At 57.0% G+C, this 24,946-nt stretch overlaps 2 protein-coding genes across 3 annotated transcripts; both read right to left on the reverse strand.

Annotated features, from left to right (window-relative positions):
* Positions 1-2,266: 2,266 nt before the first annotated feature.
* Positions 2,267-5,548, reverse strand: GDF1 (growth differentiation factor 1). Its single transcript, XM_034755500.1, has 2 exons — positions 5,023-5,548; positions 2,267-3,354 (listed from the first exon to the last, which is right to left on the reverse strand). The coding sequence occupies exons 1-2, from the start codon at positions 5,306-5,308 to the stop codon at positions 2,519-2,521; spliced, it is 1,122 nt and encodes a 373-aa protein (XP_034611391.1). The 5' UTR covers positions 5,309-5,548; the 3' UTR covers positions 2,267-2,518.
* A 1,459-nt stretch (positions 5,549-7,007) lies between these two features.
* On the reverse strand, positions 7,008-24,946 carry CERS1 (ceramide synthase 1). 2 transcript variants are annotated; one of them, XM_034755502.1, is made up of 7 exons: positions 24,626-24,946; positions 12,937-13,096; positions 12,270-12,450; positions 11,701-11,862; positions 10,690-10,837; positions 9,341-9,462; positions 7,008-8,484 (listed from the first exon to the last, which is right to left on the reverse strand). In XM_034755502.1, exons 1-7 carry the CDS (start codon positions 24,845-24,847, stop codon positions 8,442-8,444), a joined length of 1,038 nt encoding a protein of 345 aa, XP_034611393.1. In that variant the 5' UTR covers positions 24,848-24,946; the 3' UTR covers positions 7,008-8,441. The 2 variants fall into 2 exon arrangements, with proteins under 2 accessions (XP_034611393.1, XP_034611392.1); XM_034755501.1 differs by having other exon boundaries at positions 9,341-9,486.

Below are 24,946 nucleotides of genomic sequence, written 5' to 3' on the forward strand. Positions count from 1 at the left end.
CAGCCCCCCCCCAAAAAGACTGCAATTAAAATAATTGTCTGGTATTTATCACTGAAAGGCAAAACTTTACTTTGAGTTCCAGTTTGACATCCGTCCATAGAGGTTGCCACCAGGCACAGATCTAAAGTGTAGGGCCCTGTGTCTGTAGCTAGCAACTGCTCTGTTCTTTTAGCTACACCAGAAGAGGAGGTGCCTTGGGAAGGGTGGGGGATGGGAGGGGTTCTGTTGTGATAACTTGTCTAAAATTCAGTCACAGTGAAACACTTCAGGGCAAGGGGGAGATTTTAGAACTTCCCCAGAAGTTTTCAGCTGGAAGGGGAGGAAAGTTGCCCTGGTAGGGATTACTCAAGTCACATGACTCAGAGCGTCAGCTGAGCAGCTGTGGTTGATATACTTCGAACAAGTGCCTCACCTCACTGGCAACTTTGCCCAGGCTTCTAGCATGGCCACTTTAACACTTCAAACACCCCCCCACCCACCCCAAGTCTTATTTTAACATGAATCCCACTTTGAAGAAAATAGGCCATCCCTCAGCCACTTATCCCCTGGCACTAGCTAATCAACTGATTATGTTCAGAACAGGGCTGGTGTAGGTGGAGACCTACTAAACAGTAATAGGGACAGGGCCTTCAACTGCCCCTGCTCATCTGGAGTTCAGGCTGAGCATTGCTGCTAAGAAGGATCCCTGTGAAATTCTGTACTTAGAAGTCATCCCTTTTCCTGTCTTTCAGCTCATAGCCATCATCTGAAGGACAGGCACCTTCAGCAGGTCATTCGTAGGTGTTGAAGAGGGAGAGGGTCCTCACCCCCCTGATTTGAATACAGCAAACTTGATCTGCCTTTCACAATGCCATTGCTGGTCCAACAGGTCTGTTGGACGTACCCCTGCTGCCTTAACATACATAATCTGTTTAAACAGTGCAATGTGTAAAGGACTAAGTAGTCCTAGTTCCTTCTACAGTGTTAAACTCTTATGGAGTCAACTGGAATCATGCTAAAATGAGACTATTACGCTACTTTCACTGAGCCAAGTCCTCATTGCTCCCCAGGTGACAGGCTAGTGCATTAAATAATTGCACAGGCCACTGCTTTACAAACCCCCCCCCCCCCCCCCCATTTATTTACTAGGATGGTGTTTAGGCATTGGCTGCTTATCTGCTATCTTATAAAAGACAATTATTAGGAGGAGGGGACTATTTTTCTGTCCCTATTACTGAGGGAACTCTGACACTAATCAAGGTGAAAACATCTTTTAAAAGGAGACTTTGTCTATTCATCTTTCTACTGCTTTCTGCAGCCATCTGCCTGATTGCCAGCCATAGACTAGATTCACACTCAACGGGTAACACGTAATACTTTTAAAGAATCAATGAATTGTCTTTAGTTTGTTTGGCCGCTTGAATTTTTTTTCCTGCATCGAGTCAGTGGGATTGGTGAGTGCTCAGCACCCCTCAGTCAAGTTAGACACCCAAAATTGATGGCCCCTTAAAAAACAAATTTAGGCCAAATTTCCCAAGCCAGGCTTCTTGCCTTGTTCAAAAGCTTAGGCTACATCTTCACCACAAAAAGGCGGGTTTTACAGTGCTAGGATGTTTTGGTGAGAGCTCTGTCTGAAAACACCTCTTCGCACTGAGTCAATTCACTTCACTTCCCCATGCCCCCCTGTCCTGACATCTAACAGCTGGTACCCAGTAATGCCCTTTCGAGAGCAATGCGGTATCAGGCTCCAGACAGAAGTGATATTTTAGTTGCAGTACAGCCCAGGGGAGGAGAAAGAACTTAATCAAACTGAAGACCTGGTCATTTCTTCACTCGGGAAAGAGAGCAGAATTTAGCCAAATTGTCTTCCTGTTCTGGGGAAAAAAAATCCATGCTAGGCTCACACCACTTCGCTCAAGAAGCTGAGAAGCCAGCCATGGTGGACGGTGGTACTGTTCCTACGAGCGTGGGCCAGCTAAGGGGACGGGGCCTATGGGGCACTAAAGGGGCAGCAGAAATCATTCTTCAATGTCTAGGACATGGGCACCAGCTCCAGCCGTGCAGGACGGATACAGTACTGCACCACAGCGGTGCCTCTAGGTCAGATCCGAGGAAAGAGGCACAGGGAGAGGAGTGCTGGGTGCCACAACGTCTGCTCAGCACTAAGGGGCATGGGGGAGGAGGGGAAAGGAGACTCAGACTATCACCATTAGATTTCACCAGGTTCCTGGCAAAGCTGGGTGAAACCCCAGCAGGTGGGAGTTTGGCTGGAGGCATCAGGCTTCCCATCAGCATTACATTAGAATCCCAAACTGCATTATCCTCTTGATGCCAGAAGTCAAGAGCTTCCCCCTTGAGGCTGCATTTTGCAACTGCGTCAAAGGGGTAGTTCTGCCATTAACTGCACCCAGGGATGGAAGGGAGGGCCCTACCCACCCACACGAAGGAGACTTAATACATTTTGACCTATTACATCAAAAATCCCAGTTACTCCAGAGACCCATTCGATTCCCTCGTCACATCTCGATGAGCAGCTCCATTACCTGCAGCCACACTCATCCACCACCATGTCCTCATAGTGTCTCAGCACCACGTTATCCTGGTTGTCGTAATACAGGATGGAGATGGGGGACAGCCTGACTGGGACGCAACAGGGCTGGGGGGTTCCTTCTGGGTCAAGGGAGTGCACCATGGTTTGGAGGATGGCGTGGTTGGTGCTATTGAGTTCTGCCGTCAATGGGAAGGGGCACTCCCCGAGGCAATAGTTGGCCATGTATCCCTGCGGCGCGATGATCCAGTTCTCCCAGCCCACGTCACTGAAGCTGATGTAAAGCCGCCTTGGCTTGCACAGGTTGCTTGGGGTGACTGGGGTATAATAGGAGCTTCGCCTCTTCCTGGAGGCCTGGCACTGCTTCTGATTGAGGGACACCACCAACAGCGAGGTGTCGAGGAAGGAGTCGATGCTGGCACAGAGGTTCTGCAGCCTTCGGGGTGGCAAGGCCTCGGCGCTGTCCCTGCTGCCCACAGAGATCTCCAGGATCAAGCCCAGGTTCTTGCTGGGGGTTCGCCAGCCCTTCGCCACTTCGGTCAGGTTGAAGAGGAGGGACTTGTGCAGCTGCACGAAGGATTGCGCCACCAGCAGCTTGTGGTTGTACGTGTGGGAGGACATCCCCCGCAGAGACATCTGCAGGGCTTGGTACAGCCGCAGCTCAAAGACCTGCCCACCACTGGAAGTGTGATAGGAGTTGTGGCTGAAGTTGATCTCCAGCTGAGCCATTGTCAGTTGCTCCCCCTCCTCCAACACAGAGAAATTAAAGTACAGACGTTTCTCCAGACACAGGAAAGTCTTGGGCTCCCCACTGTGAATGAAGTGGCCTGAGAGGGAAGGAAAACAGAGGAGGTGGCATTCGTTCCTTGAGCAGGAAGGGCCTCCCCACACACACACTGGTGCTCAGAGCAGTAGTGAAGTGGATAAACTAGCCTGACCTGAACTCCCCATTCCCCAGTCGGGCAAACTCCATTTCCCCAATACTCGCCTTGACCACCAACTACACTCCTGGCTCAGCCTGTGCCCCACTCCACTCTGCGACTCTCCCAGTGCAGTCAGGGCTGTCCTGAGGAACAGACCGAGTCGGACAGATTCTCTCCCGCTCCACGCTGCGGGTGGGGAGCCCCGGGTGTGCTTCTCTGCCACCCCCCCCCCCCCCATGATACTGGCATCGGGCTCACACAAGGTCCCTGTTCAGGGCCTGGACAAGGTTCAATATTTTAAAGATAGAGCTGCCTTCTCAGCCAGTCACTGCTGGGGCAAGAGGCTCCCACTACCCTGGCATCATCTGGAAGTTCCTCCACAGCAGAGATTCCCCGTAGCCACGTGTCCCTGCTGCTGGGCGAAGGCTGCTTGGCTAAGAGAAGGTGGCAGACTGTACAAGAGAAACAAGCCAGAGCCAGCACCAGAGGCAAAGGTCTGCATGAGCTTCGGGGCTGGGTAGTCTGGGTGGGCTAAAGAACAGACCTGGGAGTCAGAACTCCTGGGTTCTCTGCCACTCACTGTTTGATCCTCGGAGTCACTAAACCTCTCTGTGCTTCAGCTTCCCCATCCGCCTCCTTCATGGCAGGGGGCGCAGAATGTACTGCTCATTTCAGTGCTACTCCACCAAGGCCTGCTAGAGCAGGACCCGTCTGCTGGGCCCTTTGGACTCAGACCCTGATTGCAACTGGAAACAACAGATCCTTAAAGCAGCGAGTCTAGCTAAGGTCTAGCAAACCACTGGAAAGGGCCTGGAGAGGCCCAGGCCGGAAGCAGCAGGAGCTGCTGCCCGTCCAGCTAAGGTGCAAGGATCGAAGGGTGAGGTGGGAGCCAGGCCTTGTCCGTGTGCCCGTGCCCAGGGCACGGGGAGTTCAATCTTTTCTGCATTCTCCGCCCTACGTGGAGTACGTGAATGCGAACCTGAGCTAAGCCACTGGAGAGCAGCAGCTGTGTTAATCGCACCCAGTTAAGGGACCCCAAGTCCAGCTCCACTGACCCCAGTTCCTTTAAAATATGCTTATGGGAAATAGGAGTATTGCAGAACTGAACGGTGGGTGTCGGCCAGGGCCAGGGCCAGGGCTGTGCGCCGGACACTGAAATCCCTGCCCCAGCCTCGTCTGCCCTGGTGGTTCCCTCGGAGAAGCACCAGTCACAGAAAAAGTCCCTCCCAGGATGTCAGAGGACGCGGGCGAGGCTGGAAGTACAATCACAACTCAGCCCTAGCCCTGTCCTGCAGGATCCCAGCGTGTCTCACCACCATCCCCGCTCAGCTCACCCGGCACAGACGATTTGCCAGGGCGCGGCGGGGGGAAACTGAGGCACGGAGCAGTGACCTGCCGGAGCTTGCCCAGCGCCCAGCCCTTTGCTCCGACCACTGGACCCCACCGCCTCTCTCCAGCAAACACTAGGCCTGATGCCAAGGATCCCAGACGGGGTCAGGAAGCGGGAAGAGAAGCCGGACGGGCCCCAGACCCCGAGGGACCCCAGGGGCCAGAACCCCGGAGTCTCTGTACCTTGGTCAGCGAAGACGCGGATGATGTTCCCGGGCACATTCAATTCCTCCACCCGACAGGCGCGGTCCGGAGCGCGGTCCCCGGGGGCAGGCAGCGCCCGCCCCTGGAAGATGCGCCACAGCACGGAGGGCACCGGGGCCGGGGCCGCGGGGGTCGGCTTGGCGCTCAGGCCCAAGGACTTTAAAAGCGACGTCTCCGGCGGGCTCCCCGCCCTGCCCAGCGCCGCGCCCAGCAGCGCCCAGAGGAGGCCGGCTGCGAAGCGGGCCGGGGCGGGCGCTGGCCCCATGGCCGGGCCGGGCAGACAAAGCCGCGCTCGCCAGAGGGAATCTGGAGCCACCAGGCGGGTGTCGATTGCGCCAGTGGCGCCTTTGATCTGGCGAGGGCGCAATTAGCAGCGAGGTCTCCCTGGATTGGGCAGGGGAGTGAGACCAACCCCCAGCCCGGGGCGCCCAGTGACCCTCTGGCGTCAGAGGGGAGGTGGCTTTGCCTTGTACAGCCCCCAGCTGCTGCTAAACTCCGGGGGGGGGGGGGGGGGCTGCCTGGCACCCCCTTCCCTTGGCTTCACCCCCGCCCGGCTGGTCCATGCCCAGGCACCCGGGGGAAAGGGGCTGATTGTGGGACGGGGCTGCCCCTAGGCTGGGGGTGATGGAGGGTTTTTGCATCTCAGGCTGCAGCGTGAAGTCACCTCCAGGCCTTGTGCTGGCTGGAGCCCACCAAGCGTCCCGGGGCCTTTTGTGTGCCCTGTGCTGAGGAGAGAGAGCGGCCCACACCCCGGGGGACCCTGCTTGTGAACAGGAGGGGATGGGGGGACTGTGCCCGCTGCACAGGAACGAGCCGGCCAGGTGCTCACAGGGGCCATGGTCAGACGCTCGCTAGGCCATAGCTGGGCCCAGGGCAGGTGGGTTGCACACTTCCACAGAGCCTGCACCGGGGGCTCCCAGCCTGGCCCTTCCTGAATACCAGCCCCCACCCCATCTCCTCTTCGCATGGCCCACCATCAAACCCTCCCTGGAGGCAGGAATGAGGCCATTCTCCTCCCACAACTGTAAGGCACCCAGCCTGTCCAGGTGTTGGCTTGGTGCCTTGGGGAAGAAGACGTGTGAAGTTTCCTCCCTTGAAATCCACAATTCTGCAGTGATCAGGGTCCCACATCCCCTCCCCCTCAACTGGCACCTCCTGACTGTCTGACGCTCCCCCAGCCCTGCCATCCAGCCTGATGGGCTGTTAACTTCCACACCAACCTTGTCAACTGGGTCCCTGCCGAGGGGAAGACCTATCAGCTCATCGTGTGCCAGCCCTGCCCTGGAGCACCCTGTGCATTGGCCAATCAGTGGAGCGGGGGAATTAAAAGGAAAATAAGCCAGCCAGCTGCCATTTCCAACTGCAGCACAGGGGGCAGCCCATGGCTTGCTGCGTTCCACTGAGCCCAGGGGCCTGGCCGCTCAGAGATGGAGCCCGGCAAGGTGGGGGCTGCAGTTCCCAGGCTGTGCTTTGGCTGCACTTGCATTAGTGGAGTCTGTTGTTTAAACCGACTAAACAGTTAAGCTGGCTGCAGACTCAGCGCCCCATCCTGGCCTTGCCCTGCCCGCTCCCTCGGGTGTCAGTCGCCCCCGGTGAAGTGGGCATGCTGGCAGCAGAAGGGGAGCGTTCTGATCCAGCAGCCACTTTTGCACAGGTGTAACTGACGACATGGTGCAGGGCCAGGGTGGCTTGGCCCTTCAATCCCTAAGGGCCTCAGGCCAATTAAACAGCACACAAGTGGTCCTGCTGCAGCTGTCTCTGTCCTGACTCTTCAACCCATCCGTCCAGAGCAAGACACTAATCCCTAGGAAACCTGCCAGAGAACCCTGCAGCACTGGCCTCACGCTGCCCAGGCCTGCCCCAGCATTTGGGTCGGCCACTCGTCAGTATCAACCCTGCCTCGCCTCACGGCTAGCACAGCTGCAACCGCTAACGGCCAGCTGGCGTCAACGCACAAGCCACCATTAAACGACACGTTACCGAATTTACCGCGCCTGCATGCAAAACCCAGTCTGACAGTCAGGGAACAAACGCAGCCAGTGGGTGGGATGTTTAATGTCCTGTCCTCGCTAGTTCGGCTGGCTGGGGGGAACCCGGCCAGAATTGGGGGATTTCTAACAACCTGGCTCACGGTTTCATGTTACCTCCCAGTCTCTGATGTTTTCCAGGGAGTCTCTTTGTGGCTTATGCAGCGCTATCTGGGGTCTGCATCTAAGCAAGGGACCAGGAAAAACAACCAGCCTCTCACCCCCTGCCCGTTTGGATTAACCCTCTGCAGGCCGGCTGCACGTCCCTTCAGTGGCCTATTGTCCCCCTGGCTTGGAGTTAGGGCCCTCAGAGAGGAGCAGGCAGCAAGCCATCAGCCGACACTGCAGGAGTATTGCGATGGGCTGAGTCCAGATCCAGGGGGAGGGATGGGGGCAAAATTCCACAGGGTTTCTTCCCCACTGAGCGGAAACGTTCACAGCTCAGCCCAGCCCAGCCTGCAGGAAATGCAAAGCTCAGAACTCGCATTGCCTGGGAAACCGAGTCAGTCGGGACGTTAGCGAGTCCTTTGGTTTAGGCAGAGAGGGTTTCTCAGGCCAGGGGATTCATCAAGGCAGGAGACCTAGAGGGAGCAGCTGTCCCCTCTCTCTGATCCCTGGCACTGGCCTCCTAAGGGACGAAAGGAGCAGCAGTACTGAGGGCAGGAGGCTGCTGGGAGAATCCTCTAGGCTCTGGCTGGGCGGGTCCAGGCAGGGGCCTGTGAAGTAACCCCTGGATGCGCTTACAGCAGCTCCCTGTAGTACACTGACCCCTACTGGACAGCAGGGCTCATAGCAGCACAACACGTCTCCCAAGCGGTATGTCACCATTCCCTGTTTGCAAGCTACAGCAGAGCTGGCTCTGGGCCCCCCACGCTTGGGACGCTGGTGCCAAAGGGGCGGGGGTGTTTGCCTCCCTGCTTCGAGCCCCTCACCAGCTGCACGGCCTCAGTCAGTGCTCCACAGACAAGAGCTGCCTGGGATCCCACAACTTGCCAGATCTGGGGAAACCACAGAGGGGGAGGATGGCGAAGGGGTGGGGTTGGCACAGGGGATCCCAGATAACCGAAAGCAAGTTCCATAGCTGACCTGGACCCTGCTAGGAAACCCCCCTCCCCACCCCCATCTCAGCCGACCCGTCCAGCAGCCTGCAGGGTGCCCGGCACAAACTGGCTCCAGAAACCACGTCAGCATCAAGTGAAACCTGGCCACAGCCAAGCCGAGAGGAGTGGACTGTTTCTGTCGGCTGCCAGCTGCTCCCCAGCTCCAGGCGGGGTGGGGTGGGGTCTTGCACTCCTTCTCCACGGGGCTCTCTCCTTCGCTGGGTTCATGGAGGGCCCCGGGTCAGTCCCCAGTGGCTGCCCAGCAGTTCCATTATAACCGTTTGTCTTTTATCAGCCCGTTCTTCAGGTGGTTCCTGTGAAAGAGACCACGGCAGAAAATGAGGCCCCTTTATTTGCACCAGCCCCTCCCCCGGCCATCACTTGCCCCTCCCCGGGGTCACCCCTCAGCTCAGACCCACATGTCCCTCCAATCCCCATAGACCTGGCCTCAATCCCATGTGATGGGTGCACACAGCAGGTTTGAGGGCGACCCAGGGAATGCAGTGGGAGGTCAGCACGTCCGGCCGTCATAGACTAGACTATCAGGGATGGAAGGGACCTCAGGAGGTCATCTAGTCCAACCCCCTGCTCAAAGCAGGACCAATCCCCAGACAGATTTTTTTTTACCCCAGTTCCCTAAATGTCCCCCTCAAGGATTGAACTCACAACCCTGAGTTTAGCAGGCCAATGCTCAAACCACTGAGCTATTCCTCCCTCCCATGTCCGGCCTGCCACCTCCTGCCAGACTGGACGAGACTCTCAGCCCATTCCCCAATGCCAGATGCAAGGGGAACCCCCCCTACAATGCAGCAGGGCCAGGCAGGAGGGATGGAGAGAGGTATGGGAAGGGACAGAGGGATGGACAGATAGACAGGCAGGCAGATGGATGATTCCTTCCTGACCCCACCAGCAACCAGATTATGGCCTGTAGCCAGGGATCCAGCCCCTGTGCTCTCACCTGGCACAGCCTCACCCCCCTGCAGCCCCATCACTGACCTCCTGGCATGTGGAGAAGTGTCTCTCGTACAGGCCCTGTTGTTCCCAGGACTCCGGGACGTTTATCCATAGCGAACATTTCCCTCACCCACCTGCAGCATTCCCAGCCTCCTTTACTGCTGTGTCCCTGCCCCCTCTCCCCACTGGGGGGCGCTGGGCCTGCCCCCTGCTCACCCTTCTTTCCAGGATTTGGGGAGCTGGAGTTCACCCGCTTTCCGGGGCCCTGTGGTTTTCTTGCTCTCCTCCACGTCGTATTCACGCACGTCATTCACCTCCTGCATCTGCCCCGTCAGCACCTTGGCCACAAACAGGACGATGTACTGGGGGGGACAGGAACCAGGCAATGACCCCACTGGCCACAGTCCCCGCTCAGCTCCCCCCCCCCTCCAGCCCAAACACACTCACCCACTAACTAGGGCAAACTTCTGCCCTGGGGGCCGCCCCGCTAGTCCCGGGGAGGCTGGTCTGAGAGCAGCGACTCCCTGGGCCGGTGGGCTCCTGGAATGAGCACGCCAGGCTGGGAGCCGGGTGCCTGGCGCTGCGGGGGAGCAGCAGTGCTGCCTCGCCCCAAGGGGGGAGCGGGATCCTGGGGGGCACGCAAGGAGATTCCAGCAGCAGATGAAGGGAGCCCAGAAAGACCCCTCCCACCCCCATGCTGGAGATCCACCGTTGAGACAGGGGCCAGGATCAATGGACTCCACCGCCCCCATACACACACACAAGATAATAGGTGGGGCGGGGGCACAGCTCCAAACAAACCGAGCTGGGTTGAAGAGCTCTCGGAGTACAAATTACCCATCATGCCCCTGCTGCAGCCCCACCCCCAAATTTGCCCAGCACAAGGGCAGGAGACTTCCATCCCTCTGGACTCCACAAAACCATAGCCTTAGTCATGACATCTGCCAGCCCCGGTGAGGGGGGGCAGCTCAGAGCTTAGCGAAGGCAGGGTCCAGCCTAGAGGGCCACCTGACCGCAGGAGCTGCAGCCGCGCAGGGGGATTCCCTCCCCAATTCCCCAGTGGCTGGGAGGAGCTGTGGGACCCTGGGCCATAGGGAGGCTGGAGGGAAGCAGGCAGCAGCCACGCAGTAAGGACTGGACAGAGACGCACAGCCCCCTGCCCAGGCCTGAGTCCTGATTCTCCCCCCGCCAGTCCCAGCTCTGCCTTGCGGGCTCTGGGGACGCCTGGCTGATGTGAGCCCTTTGGGAGATGGCTGCCCACCCGTGCCTCCCCCTCCCCTGCACTGACAGCCTCTCTCCACAGTTCCCGTCTGTCCTGGAGCCCCAGGAAATGCCCCAGGGCTGGGCTCCTTCCTGCTGTTAGCGCTCACTCTCCGGGCCATCAGCAGGCCAGACGGTGGGAATTCCAGAAGGGAGGAGGCTGGGGGGCGGGGTAGCATCACCTTGTGCATCCATCCCACCCCCTCCCCCACACAACCATCCGTGCCCCAGGAGCTCCAGCTCTGTCTCTCTCCAGCTCCCCAGCGGCAGGGTCTGTGCGGGGGCCCTGAGCCGCCCCTACTCACCAGGAACCAGTAGACGTTCATGAGGGCGAGGGCGAAGAGCAGGGCGTTGAAGAAGAAGTAGAAGGGGATGTTGGGCACAGACTGCAGGCTGGTGTGGCAGGTGGCGTAGAGCACTTTCAGGGGGAACCAGTAGAGGCGGAACCAGAACCTGCCAGGACAGACATGGGGGGGGGTTGAGTGACATTGAGGGGAGCCCCCCAGAGAGGGGCCCGAGAATGACCATCACCCCCTTCCCTCCCGCCCAGCATTTCCAGGCAACATGGTCAAGCCCCTTCCCCCATGTCTGGCTGTCTTGCGGCAGGAGAGCTGGATTTCATGAAGTCACTGAGGGGCTTCCCACCTGTCGCCGGCAGGCGCGGCTCAGACCCTGAGGGTGGCTGCTAAGCGGGATTACGCTGAGCCCAAGCGTCCCGGGAGGACAGTAGAGAGACTGTCCTGGGACAGAGGGGAAGATCTGCAAACTGCTGCTACAGGCCCATCAGTGGCACATTTGCCCCCCTCCCCCAGTCCTTGGGTCTATGGCCAGACAGTGTGTCCCTCCCCTTCTGCCCCCGCATGGCTGTGCCAGGGGGCAGAGGGAGAAAAGAGGCTGGGGGAGGAGGTGCTGGGGGGAAGTACTTGAGCCATGAGCTGGTCCCTGGCTTCCAACCAAGGTTTTCATGCTGTCTGGGTGTGGCCCAAGAGGGGCTGTGACGGGAGCATGACCCTGTCTCCCTCTCTTCCCCTCCTTGAATCTGAGCCGCTCTCGCTGCCGGAGCTGGATTGTGAAGGGGCCTGGACCCAGCTCCTCCTTCCGCCTGCCCTGGTGTGGCCATGCTCTGTGTGCCTGATGTCATCAGCATCTCCGTGGCCACCCACCGTGACGTCACAAAGCAGGATTCCCAGCCCAGCAGGCAGCAGGAGGGACCCCCCAGCCCACAGCATGGCTGTGTCCCCCCAGGCGACGAGGCCTGGCGGCACCGGTGGAGGTGGGGGGACGGGGGGTGGAGCGGGGCAGGGGCAGTAACTCACCAGCTGATGCTGAAGGTGAGGCAGCCGAGGTCGGAGATGACGTCGTTGAGCCGGTGATAGATCCTGCCCCGGTGCTTGAAGTAGACGTTGAGCTTGGTGAACTCCAGCTGCACGTCGCTGATGTCGTGTAGGAAGAGCACGAGAATCCCCACGTTATGGAACCTGCGGGGAGAAGGGACCGTGTGTGCGTTGGTGAGCAGGGCTGTGCACATCAGGTCACGGGGAGGCGGTGGGCTCTATGCCTAGGCCAGACTGTATCGGAGCTGCAGGCTCCATGCGATGCAGACCGACAGTGCTGGATGGCCTGGCAATGGGTGGACCATATTAGAGCTGGGGGCAGGGGTCGCAGCATGGGGCCGATTGGAGCACTGTGGGGCAACTCAGAGCAAGGGACAAGCTCCAAGTCCCTCTGATGGAGCCCAGAGGCAGTGCAAGCCATAGCTGGGTGTGGAACGGCTGCTGCATTTCCCAGTGGCTGCCCAGCACTGGGGCCCCACAGATCCGAGCGTGCCCTGTGCAGAGGGCAGTGGGATGCGGCCGGATGGGCTGGGGGGCGGGGGGGGGCTCACCTGAACGCGTAGGAGAAGACGATGAGCGTCAGCGTCACCACGTGGTGGATGAGCATGACTACGGAGTCCCTGCGCCAGGCGTCCATGTATACGGTGGCATAGATGGAGTGCCCGTAGAAGCTGCCCTGCAGCAAGTAGGCGATGCCAATGTCGGTGGGTACATCCATACCCTTCTCCCAACCTAGGAGCAGCACGGAGATCCCTGCATGAGCCCTGCACAGACACCTCCCCCCACAGCCAGCCCAGCGTGCTCAGAGCGCCGGAGCACTGCCCAGGGGAGCAGGGCCCCACTGGCTAGGCCAACACCCACTCACGGACAGTTCCTGAGCTCACATGTCATTGACATCACAAGGAAGGTGATTTGGGGAGCTTAATCTAGGGATTCCCCCTTGACATCGGCCCCTTTGTTTGACCCTTGAAGACGCTGATCCCTTAAGATCATAAGAACGGCCAGGCTGGGTCAGAGCAAAGGTCCATCTGGCCCAGTATCCTGTCTACCGACAGTGGCCAATGCCAGGTGCCCCAGAGGGAATGAACAGGACAGGGAATCATCATGTGATCCATCCCCCGTCGCCCCTTCCCAGCTGCTAGCAAACCGAGGCCAGGGACACCACCCCTGCCTTCTGGGCATTAGCATCTGAGCTTCTTCTCTGTGGCGCTCACGTACCGTAAAAGACGGAGGGCGGGTCGTGGAAGAAGGGGTACTCGGTGAAGAAGAGCAGGTAGGCGCCATATGACCAGGACAGCGTGTAGAACAGCAGCTTCCAGGCGCTCTCGGGCATCTTGGCAGCATCCTTTGGCTGCAGGTTGCACCACTCCCCGAACGGCTGCAGGGAGAGAGGGGACATGGGGCAGGGCTCAGGGAGGGGGACAGCAGCACCCCCGGATGGTGCCTCAGCTCTGGGAGATTCACTGCAGCTCCCCGTAGCCCTCTGCACACCCAGACCTGGCTCCAGAGGTCCCCACACCCAGGGCACAAGGGGACCACATGTTTATAACTCAGCAAAAAGTCCTTGAGGGCAGCTCCTTGGCTGGGCCTCATCCCCCCTGAACTCCGGCCACAGGACAGATCCAGACTTGCACCGAGATGCCCTGTGCCGCTGAGCTCAGGAGTTTGGGGTTCCCCCCGTGCACAGTGGGAGCTAGCGACACTAACAGCTCACAGGAGAGGGACACGACCGTGGACCAGAGACGGGAATTTCAGCTAGACTGCCCCAAACACCGTGGTGTCGATCACTCAGATGCCTAATGAACATGTGGGCAAAAGGATGTCTTTGTGCAATATTCATGCCCCCTGCAGCCGCAGTGAAAGTGCGACACCGCCAGGAGGTCTCCCCACCAAACCAGACTTCACCATCCTGGAACTTCTCTGGCAACAAACAGGCGGGAAGAACATTTGTAAAGTATCTTCCCACCCCTGCTCTCCATCAGAAAGGAGCGAAAACAGGGATCAGAACCTGACTTAACCCGCCCAAACTTTTCAGGCTCCTTCCACTGCTCCAGGAGGGTGGGAGGGGAGCCCCGGCAGGCGGCCAGAGCAGGAGAAAAGAAAGCTCAGGTTTCCATCCGGCTCAGACTCGGCCACAGCTGTCAACACTGAGCAGTGGAGAAAGCAAAGGCCAAAGGCACGCTGTCTCCACATGCCCATCAGGGTCACTCCCCGGGGAGCAGGGCTGGGCCCAGCCAGCCTTCTGCAGCCAGGGAGGGAATTCAAAACGAATAAATCCAGAGCCCTGTCTGCACTAAGAAACCCCAGGGGTGCCCTGTGAATGGGCTTCTGCCAGCGTGTGCCCCCTCCCTCTAAAAGAACCTTCACATCTGATAGGGGCCTGGGCCAAATGGAAAATCCCGGAGTCGCAGACCCCCTCACTCCTGCGAGAAGTGGGAGCGAGGGCGTGTCTGGGGCAGTGAGTGCCGGGGGAGCGGACAGCTAGGGGGTGTCTGGCTCGGTTACTCCCCGACACATGGATAATGCACCAAGGCCCCGTGCTGTGCTGAGTGTGCCGCGGAGGAACACCGGATGAGCTCCAGAGGAAAATAAAATGCCTGCAAAGTAACCGTAGCCTTCCCCGGATCAGCAATTTCCAGAGCCGGCTGCTTGGCTCCCATTGGCTCCTTGAAGGCTATATTAAGACCCCAGCTGTTCAGTGGAGGTGGCTGGCGCAGCCATAGCTCCTCTCTGTGCATGACGGGGGGAGAGAGATTCATGCAAAAGGCTCCCTTCCAAAGCGGCCCATCCTGCCTAGTACGGACGGCTGACGAGTTCCCAGCACCAGTTGCTCCCGGGGTGGAAGCACCAGCTTTGCAACACCCAAGTCCAGAGAATGCCCTGAAACTGGCAAGATCCCGCACCCCCCCAGCCATGCCGTCTGTGCCTCCATCAGCCCCTGCCCACCCCCAGATCCTGCCTGCGGGGCAGGGCCGCCCCACTCAAAGCACCACACTGCAGCAGGGGGAGAGGCTGCACTAAGGGAGGGTGAAGAATGCACAGGCAGGGAGTCCCAGCCCCTGGAAGCCAGGAATGATTTGTGGCTCTATAAAATGCAGCCCAGAAAGGAGCTCAAATAAGCCCCATTTGGAGACAGCTCAGCTCCCGGGCTGCTCCTGGGCAGGCCCCGTGTGCCCATGGAGCAGGGACTGAGAGCTTAGTTCCTTCCTTTGGCTGGCCCACCGATCATCATGGTAGTGGTTCAGGAGATCCGGGCTGCCTCCCGGCGTGACCTTGCCTCTCTTTGCCTCAGTTTCCCCTATCAGTACAAGCGAACAGTGGTGCTGTCCTACCTCCCGGGGGGACTACAGACAAACCCATCAAAGGCTGAGGCCTTCAGACACTATGGAGCCGGGTAAGGAGGCAAAGAGAGAACCGGCTCTGAGCTCTCAGCAGAAAGAGGCTGTCGCCACATCAGGGAGGTAGGGTGGAATCGCCACCTACAGCCAAGTAGGAAATCCACCCTCCCGAGCAGGAGCTGTTCCTCTCCCTTCTCTTTCCAGTGAAAACTCCCACGCTTTTTGCATGGCTAACGCTGACCCTGAACTGAGCACCCCAGACCGAGAGCTGCCCATGCGGTCTCTCCCCTCTAGACAAAGCCCTCTGTGAAATCACAGGCAGCAGCTGGCTTTGGGGTGAGCCGCGAGCAGAATGAGGGTGGGAGACAGCAGAACAGGGAGAGCCTACCCAGAAGGGCTGGAGGAGGCCAGGAGAAGGAGGGGTAAAATTACTGCCTCTGAATAATACATGCTGGGGAGCTGGTCGCAGGGGCAGTCCCGGCTCTGTCTGCCCACAGCCCAGACGGGTATGCTGAGGCCACCCACGCAGATGTGCATCAGCAGGTCCTGCACGCAGCCAGCCATCCCATGAATGATTAAGCAGGAGCCAGGCGGGCACCAATTACTTCTCCTCTTCATTCTGGGGTGGGGCGCATGCGGGGGTGGGGGGCACCCTCTTTGCCATCAGCCAGCTGCTGTTGCCATAGCAATGACAGAGCGATGCCCGTGTTGCTAGGAGCAACCGGTGCTGCAGCAGGAACAATGCATTGCTGGCTCTGGCTGAAAGAGCCCCAGGTTCTGGTGAGTGATGTAATGTGGCTGCATTTAAAGGGCCAGTGCTGTGGTGAAGCTGGACACAAGATTACGGGTTGGGAACCTCCTCATTGCTCCCCCTCCAAACAGAAAACGGGTGGGGCGGGTGGGTAGATTCATAGATTCTAGGACTGGAAGGGACCTCGAGAGGTCATCGAGTCCAGTCCCCTGCCCGCATGGCAGGACCAAATACTGTCTAGACCATCCCTGATAGACATTTATCTAACCTACTCTTAAATATCTCCAGAGATGGAGATTCCACAACCTCCCTAGGCAATTTATTCCAGTGTTTAACCACCCTGACAGTTAGGAACTTTTTCCTGATGTCCAACCTAGACCCCCCCTTGCTGCAGTTTAAGCCCATTGCTTCTGGTTCTATCCTTAGAGGCTAAGGTGAACAAGTTTTCTCCCTCCTCCTTATGACACCCTTTTAGATACCTGAAAACTGCTATCATGTCCCCTCTCAGTCTTCTCTTTTCCAAACTAAACAAACCCAATTCTTTCAGCCTTCCTTCATAGGTCATGTTCTCAAGACCTTTAATCATTCTTGTTGCTCTTCTCTGGACCCTTTCCAATTTCTCCACATCTTTCTTGAAATGCGGCGCCCAGAACTGGACACAATACTCCAGCTGAGGCCTAACCAGAGCAGAGTAGAGCGGAAGAATGACTTCTCGTGTCTTGCTCACAACACACCTGTTAATACATCCCAGAATCATGATTGCTTTTTTTGCAACAGCATCACACTGTTGACTCATATTTAGCTTGTGGTCCACTATAACCCCTAGATCCCTTTCTGCCGTACTCCTTCCTAGACAGTCTCTTCCCATTCTGTATGTGTGAAACTGATTTTTCCTTCCTAAGTGGAGCACTTTGCATTTGTCTTTGTTAAACTTCATCCTGTTTAACTCAGACCATTTCTCCAATTTGTCCAGATCATTTTGAATTATGACCCTGTCCTCCAAAGCAGTTGCAATCCCTCCCATTTTGGTATCATCCGCAAACTTAATATGCGTACTTTCTATGCCAATATCTAAGTCGTTGATGAAGATATTGAACAGAGCCGGTCCCAAAACAGACCCTTGCGATACCCCACTCGTTATGCCTTTCCAGCAGGATTGGGACCATTAATAACAACTCTCTGAGTACGGTTATCCAGCCAGTTATGCACCCACCTTATAGTAGCCCCATCTAAATAAAACTGTCTTCTGGTATAAACTGTCTTCTCCAGCATTTCCCCCCGGTGCAGGCTCCTGGCTCCAGGAACACACCTTACTCCACACTCTGCACAGTACCAAGCCCAGACAGCCCAGCAACCCCGGGAACCAGAAAGTGAAAACAAATAGAAACATGAAACTGACCAAGAAGACTCCACTGAGGCCTCAGAAACTTCCATGGTGAAAAGGAAACTAAAAAATCCCTCTCGCTCTTGTAATCGTCTCCAGTGCTAGAGGGATGGAATTTGACCGTATCCCTTCAAATCCGCCATGGAAGAAACGTAGGAAGAGGCAGCCCGCAGGTCCCCCCGGCCCCGTGACCAGTGTTCAGTGATGGGTTAGGAATCGAGGCTTGCTAATGAAGGAGAATCACACTACAAGTCCCAGCCGTGCCCAAAGAGGTCTCCAGAGGAATGAAAGGGCCCGGAGTGCCCTCAGGTCCTGAGAGCTGGCAGCTTGCGGTGGATTTTGCTTTGCCCGCGGTAGAAGATACTGATCAGCCATCAGAGAAACAGATTTCCATTGGAAGCCCAGGCTTTGGCTGCCTCACACAGCTCTATCACAGCTCCCTTATTGCTTTCAGGCCTGGGCTTCCCCACTGCTGCCCCTCAATCCCAAGCTACAGCACCCCTGGGCACCCCCCCAAGCGCCACTGGCCCCCAGGATCCTCGCTCATCTCACGCCGCAGAACCATGGCTGGAGTTCTGCGGCCCACTGGAGTGGTTTCCTCTCTGGTGCAGGTCACATAGGCTCAGTGGAATGAAAATGAAACCCGACTGCACCCCGCTTTTATCCAGAGGAATGGGTCCCCAAAGCCTGCAGAACCAAGGATAATGCCCGTTGAACCAGCCGCCCCGCTATCTAAGGCAATCGCTAACCATCTAAGGAGGGGTGTAGTCTGAGCACAGGCCTGGGGACCCCCAACACTGTCCTCCAGCTCTTGACACCAACCCTATCTATGGGCTTAGGCAAGTCACTGAGCTGCTCTGTGCCTCAGTTTCCCCACCTGGAAAACAGGGATACCGTTCACCTGCCTCCTCAGGGTGCTGCGAAGGCTTTGGAAAACACAGTGAGAAATATCAGGACAGTTCCTATAAATCATTAAAAGCCATTTCCTCTTCGCTCGAGCGCCTGCACCCAGAAGAGACCAGCCTTTGGAGCGGGCACCCTCGGGAGCCCAGGCACCCTCGGGAGCCTCTTGATCCCTGTGGGGGCTGATTAGCCTCCTGAGCGGCGCGGGTCAGCTCCTGAACGCTGACACACAGCACGTGAAACCCAGCCCCCGCCCTGGAACCCAAGGAAAATGGCTTCATTCTCTTCCACAAGAAATGGCCCATTGTGGCGTCACAGGCCTGCCAGCAGTGGCTAGGGCACACGAGCGAGAGGGCACCACTGTCAGGGCACAGAGCTACTCTCTGCACCCCGAGAGGGACGAGGCGCAGGTCACACTCACTGGCACTGCAGGAAGGAAGCACTCCGGGCTGCTCATGGCTCCCAAGGCAATTCTTACCGGAGGGTCGGCCTGCTGGTTTGTTGCGAGTGGCCCTGCCACCTCCCGAGGCATTCACCCCAGCCAGGAGGAAAGCAGGGCTGGGAACTCACTCCGGTGAATGTTTTGGGTCCTGGGGAGAATCTGGCTCTTCGAGGCACAAAACACGTCACTAGAAAAGCCAGCCGAGCGGGGAGCCTGAAGAAGCAAATGCTGCACCCCAGCCTAGGTGGCCAGCATCCATTCACGGCCCCAAAGGAGATGTTCACGTTGCAGCGCTCTGCAAATTGAGAACCACCCGGGGATCAACCAGCCGTGTCTAGCCACGAGGTGGAAGGTGTGTAGCAGCTGCAGAGAAATGCCAGGCAGCAATTTAGGACAGGCAACGGAGAATATCTGACAAACTTCACAAGGTGCAGTGGGCGAGGCAGGGTCAGGTGTTCATGTTGGATTTTGGCCAGGACCCAGGGGTCAACACTTCTCATTCTTGTGAAAAACACCACGGGGCCTTTAATAGCCCTAAGTGGTTGGAACCTAAGGTTTCGATCTCATCTGAGAGACGGCAGCTCCGTGCCCCCTGAAAGAGAGTGGAACAGAAGGAGAGCGTGCGGGTCCACCCTTTCCATGGGTCTATCTAGGTCAGGGGTTCTCAAACTGGGGGTCGGGACCCCTCAGGGAATCGCGAGGTTATTACGGGGGGGTCAGGAGCTGTCAGCCTCCACCCCAAACCGCACTTTGCCTCCAGCATTTATAATGGTGTTAAATATAGATTCATAGATTCTAGGACTGGAAGGGACCTCGAGAGGTCATTGAGTCCAGTCCCCTGCCCGCATGGCAGGACCAAATACCATCTAGACCATCCCTGATAGACATTTATCTAACCTACTCTTAAATATCTCAAGAGATGGAGATTCCACAACCTCCCTAGGCAATTTATTATTTTTATAATATATAAAAAGTGTTTTTAATTGATAAGGGGGGGTCGCAGTCAGAGGCTTGAGGTGTGAAAGGGGTCGTTTGAGAACCCCTGATCTAGGTTCTGCACCGGTCCTAGCACCAGAATACAAGAGTCTCTCAATCCCATTTCAAGCTTTCTCTCCAGCCTGGGATTGTCACACGCCTTCTCTGGTAACGTGCCCCAGACACCTACTACTTTTAGCCTGGACCAGTTCTCTCATAGGCTGTTCCCTGTATTTGGGAGCACAGCAGCTCGTTTTCCACCTTCACCACTGGGGGGCTGGTTCATTAAAAAGCACCACTCGAGGGCTCCGTCTTTCTATGTCACCCTGGTGCCAGCACCCGGCGCACGACTGGCCACAAAGCCAACAGTATCTGCCAAAAGCAGCCAGAAACGAGTTTCTTGGTGCACGCTCAGTGTCCGTCTAGGCCTGCCCTCCCTCCCTTGACCTGGATCGTGCCTGGTGCATCATGCAAAGCGCAAGGGCCCAGTTCTGCCCTCGGTTACATTCATGCAACGTCAGTGCACAGCTCCTGGGCCTGCTTGAAAGAGGAGCAGCTAGTACCGGCCTGATGGGCTATCAGGCACCGTGTCCTGTGCCCTCCTCAAGGCAGGGCCCCCTTGTCCTGTGCTGGGTACAGAGAACCCCATGACGGACGCAGCCCTGGCTTCCCATTGGGCTATTAAATTGTCACTTAGTGCAGCACAGGCTGATGCTTTGTTCCACTCCTCCAGGCCATTGGCAGCAGCTGCTCCCTCAGGAGAGCTTGCTCCTCACCAGAGTCAGCAGCCTTCCACAGACCAGCTGAGTGAGGGCCACCAAAGAGACTGTATGGGGGAGGGGGCAGAGAGGAGGCTTAGGCCTGGCCATCTCACAAGCCCCGCTTGTGGTCAGACACATCCAGGAGACGCTCAGGTTTGAACGCTCATCAGCCAGGCCCTGCCACTGCCACTAAGGGAGGACAAAGATTCCTTCCATTTCCTAGAGAAGAGGCAGAAGGCTACAGAAACCCCACACCAGACAAGAAATACATTTCCTCTCCCGCTTTCTCATGGGCGCCCCGCAGGCCGACCCCTCCCAAACCAATCCGGGCTAGAAGGGCCCTCGAGAGGTCGTCTAGTCCAGTCCCCTGCACTGAGCCAGGACTAAGTGTTTTCTAGACCGTCTAGACCTGACAGCTGTTGCCTAATGATGGAGACTCCACAACCTCCCGAGCTCATTTGTTCCAGTGTTTAACCACCCTGACAGGGAGGAAGTTTTTCCTAATGTCCAACCTAAAGCGCCCTTGCTGCAATTTAAGGCCACTGCTTCTTGTCCTATCCTCAGAGGTTATCGAGAACAATTTATCACCCTCCTCTTTATAACAACTTTTTACATACTTGCAGACTGTTATCAGAGCCCCCCTCAATCTTCCCTTCTCCAGACTGAACAAACCCAATTTTTTCAATCTTTCTAGCCCTTTAATCATTTTTGTTGCTCTCCTCTGGACTTTCTCTAATTTGTCCATGTCGTTCCTGAAGCTTGGTGTCTGGAACTGGACACAATACTCGCATTGAGGCCTTATCAGTGCTGAGTAGAACAGAAGAATTACTTCTTGTGTCTTGCTTACAACATTCCTGGTAATACGTCTCAGAACGATATTTGCTTTTTTGAAACAATATTACATTGTTGACTCATATTTAGCTTGTGATCCACTATAATTCCCAGATCCTTTTCTGCAGTGCTCCTCCTTAGACAGTGTTTTCCGATTTTGTATTTGTGAAACTGATTACTCCTTCCAAAGTGCAGTACCTTGCATTTGTCCTTATTGAATTTCATTCTATTTCAGACCATTTCTCCAGTTGTCCAGATCATTTTGAATTTAATCCAGTCCTTGCAACCCTTCACAACTTGCCATCGTTCACAAACTTGTAAGTGTGCTCTCTGTGCCGTTATCCAAATAATTTATGAAGACACTGAACAGAACCAGATCTAGGACAGATCCCTATGGGACCCCACTTGATAGGCCCTTCCAGTTGGATTTTTAGCCATAGATAACTACTCTCTGAGTACAGTTTTCCAACCAGTTGTGCATGCACCTTATAACAAGTTTGTTTATTTTCCTAGTTTGCTCATGAGAAGGTCATGTGAGATGGTATCAAAAGCCTTACTAAAGTTGGGCTAGATCACCTCTACTGCTTCTTCCCCGGCCACAGGCTTGATAGCTTGGCAGAGAAGGATGTGTTACTGGCTATGCTATGTTACTGGCGCCCTCTAAAGACATTGGGAACCTAGATTCTGCGCTCCTTGCACATCTAAACGCCCAGTGAAAACAATGGGCACTCCAGATGACGCATGAGTAGGATCCACACGTAACAGGAAGAGGTGTGTTTCTTTAAGCAGCTTTTTTCAGAGATATCTGGTCACAGACAGAGCTAAATGAAGGTGCATTTTAAGCCACAATCTTTGTCCTCCTGCTAAGAAAGTGACTTCCTCTTTAGGTGCATAGCCGCTACAGGCCAAGTGCTGAGATCTATGACATATAATGATTAATGCTCAATAAGGCGGCATTCTTGGGACACACAGAATTGATTGATTTCACAGGGATGAGCCTTTCAGTCTCTGAGAGAATGTTAAAGGATTAATTGCCAGAGATGTAGGATTTGAACACGAGCGGCGAAGAGGAACCACTGCACTTGGGTTCTACACTGGGCAGTGACTGTCTCGTGCATAGAAGGAGTTTACTCACAGCAGATGGAAGAGTCCCGACGGCGACAGAGGAGGTGAAAGCCTCACCTCACCTGCTGTTGAATGACCCCTCCTCTGAGCAGCCTCCACATCAATATATGCCACAAGACGCAGCTCAATTCTCATTACAAATGGCAAAGCTCTTCTGGGAGAGCCAGCCCCTCCAATCTCCCCTTTAAATCTCCAGCACGTGAATCACACCCAGGCGTTGGATGGTTTTATAAAGCCGTTTCCTCCCACTGACCCCACTCCCCCCCCCCCACGGCACCGTTTGCCATCTCAGCCCCACATCAAACTCCGTGGCAGTATTTCAAGGCAAAGCAGCCCGATCCGGATGTAGCCATGAGAGCTGGCTCTCTGCTCATCCCTTCTCATGCTTTGGTGACAACAAGCGTGACCAAGGGATGGCACCCCATCGTCAGCACGAGCTGCCAATTACCCACGGAGCGCCAGCTAAGCTACAAAGCACAGCACTCCTGCTGCGCTTTTCACCCTCCGATCTCAAAGCACTTTACAAAGGGGAGGGGGCACTCAGTTTACAGAGGGGAAACTGAGGCACAACAACAGCTGCTCAGTGACTTGCTCAAGATCACACTGTGTGACAGTGTCGGGATTAAACTCCAGGAGTCCTGACTCCCAGCCAGTCCCCTTCCCACTAGGGTATCCAGAGAGAGTCAGGTGCTGCGTGTAGGGTTGCCAACCCTCCAGGATTGTCCTGGAGCCCCCAGGAATTAAAGATGAATCTTTCATTAAAGATTATGTCAAGTGATAAAACCTCCAGGGATACGTCCAACCAAAATTGGCAACCCTAGCTGCTCAACCCTGGCTCCGGGCAAACAGGGGCTGGAGGGAGAAGGGCGACAGAAAAGCAGCACAAGGCTATTGAAGTCCTACCTAACCCCTATTTTGAGCGCTTCAGGCCTTGTGCTAGTTCTTGGCACCAGGGCAAGTGTCGCTCTGTGACTCAATAGGGAGCAAGCAACGACACACGTGTGAATGGCTCGGCAGAGCGTCCCATCAGGAAGGCCCTGTGCGAGGAGAGGTGCGGGGACGGGAGCCCAGAGCAGTTACTGGGCTGAGGATGGATCATGGTTATTAATAAAGTGCTGCTCTCCGCAGCCTGGGTCACCCCACAGCAAATCGCCTCTGGAGATGGCAAGTTCTCCGGGGGAGCCAACCCAGGCTGAAGCAGAATGTGTCCGAGCCGTCTCCAGGCAGAACCACCTCCCTCCCAAACTCCCCCCAGCCCCGGAAACTGTCTTGTCACCATCAGTGCTGAGGAAAGGGTTTGGTTTGTGCCTCTGATGGCTCCGGATTGTCACATGACCCAGGACACAGCATCTTCCATCGCTTTTGCGTCCCATCAAGGGTAGGGTCAATCCCGGCTCTGACATACACCAGGCATCCAGGGGCCGTCCCCCGGGCCAGGACCCATCGCTTGGGGAGAAGGGGCAGCTTTCATCTCATGACATTTGTTCAGTGCAATAAACCCAGAGCGACCCTTCTGCACAGGGGGTTGGGGCGTCCTTCCCCCATCTCCTTCTAGCCCGACCAGCAGCCCAGCACTTTGAACTAGGTCAGCCTGTGTTGCAGCTAAGCCTTGGGCCACAGGGAGGGGGGGAAGCCGCACGGTGGTGACAGCCTGCAGGAGCCCAGCTCACTGCCCCCCCCACCCCTCCAGAGCCAGGCCCTGCAGCCAGCCTGCCCCCCCCTCCCCCTTTGCAAGACCTAAATCTCATTACTTCACCCCAGACGTGCATTGGGGGGAGGAGAGTTAAGTAGCAAGATACAACACACGGGTTCTCCTTGCAATGTAGCCCTCCCCAACCTCAACCCCCCCCCCCCGCCCCCCCCCAGTCCCCCCCCCCGCCCCTCCTCCCCTTCCCTCCCCTCCCCTCCCCTGCCCCCATGCAATATAGCCCCCTCTCCTCTCCCCTCCCCGCAGTGCGTCCCCTCCCCTGCCCCCATGTAATGCAGCCCCTCTCCCTCTTCCCTCCCCTGCCCCCCATGTAATATAGCCCCCTCCCCTGCCCCCCATGTAATGCAGCCCCTCTCCCCCTTCCCTCCCCTGCCCCCATGCAATATAGCCCCCTCTCCTCTCCCCTCCCCTGCCCCCATGTAATGCAGCCCCTCTCCCTCTTCCCTCCCCTGCCCCCATGCAATATAACCCCCTCTCCCCTCCCCGCAAAGCAGCCCCCCCCACCCCGCAGTGCAGCCTAGGGTGACCAGATGTCCCGATTTTATAGGGACAGTCCCGATTTTGGGGCCTTTTTCTTATATAGGCTCCTAATACCCCCCACCGCCGTCCCGGTTTTTCACACTTGCTGTCCGGTCGAGCGCAGCCCCCGCCCCTGCCCCCGCCGTGCCGCTCGCCGGGCGGGCACTGACCCGAAAGAGGCAGCCGGAGGCGGCCCTGCGCAGCCAGGTCCAGCCGATGGCACAGAGCACGCAGAGGAGGGTCTCGCTCCAGCCGAGCGACGCGTTCTCGGCCCAGGTCCGCCGGGAGAGCTCCCAGCCGCAGTCCGTGCAGCTCCGCACCGCCCCCGCCAGGCTCCGGTAGCCGCACTGCAGGAGCTGCCCGTAGCCGGGCATGGGCTCGGGCCGCGGCATCCCGGCGCCCCGCTCACAGGCTGCGCGATCGCCCCCGGCCCATCGCCCCGGGAGCGGCGAGCGCCCGCGCTGCAGCCCGCTCGGCAGCCAGAGGTTGGC

Source organism: Trachemys scripta, chromosome 22 (genome assembly GCF_013100865.1).
Source record: "Trachemys scripta elegans isolate TJP31775 chromosome 22, CAS_Tse_1.0, whole genome shotgun sequence".
NCBI lineage: Eukaryota > Metazoa > Chordata > Testudines > Emydidae > Trachemys > Trachemys scripta.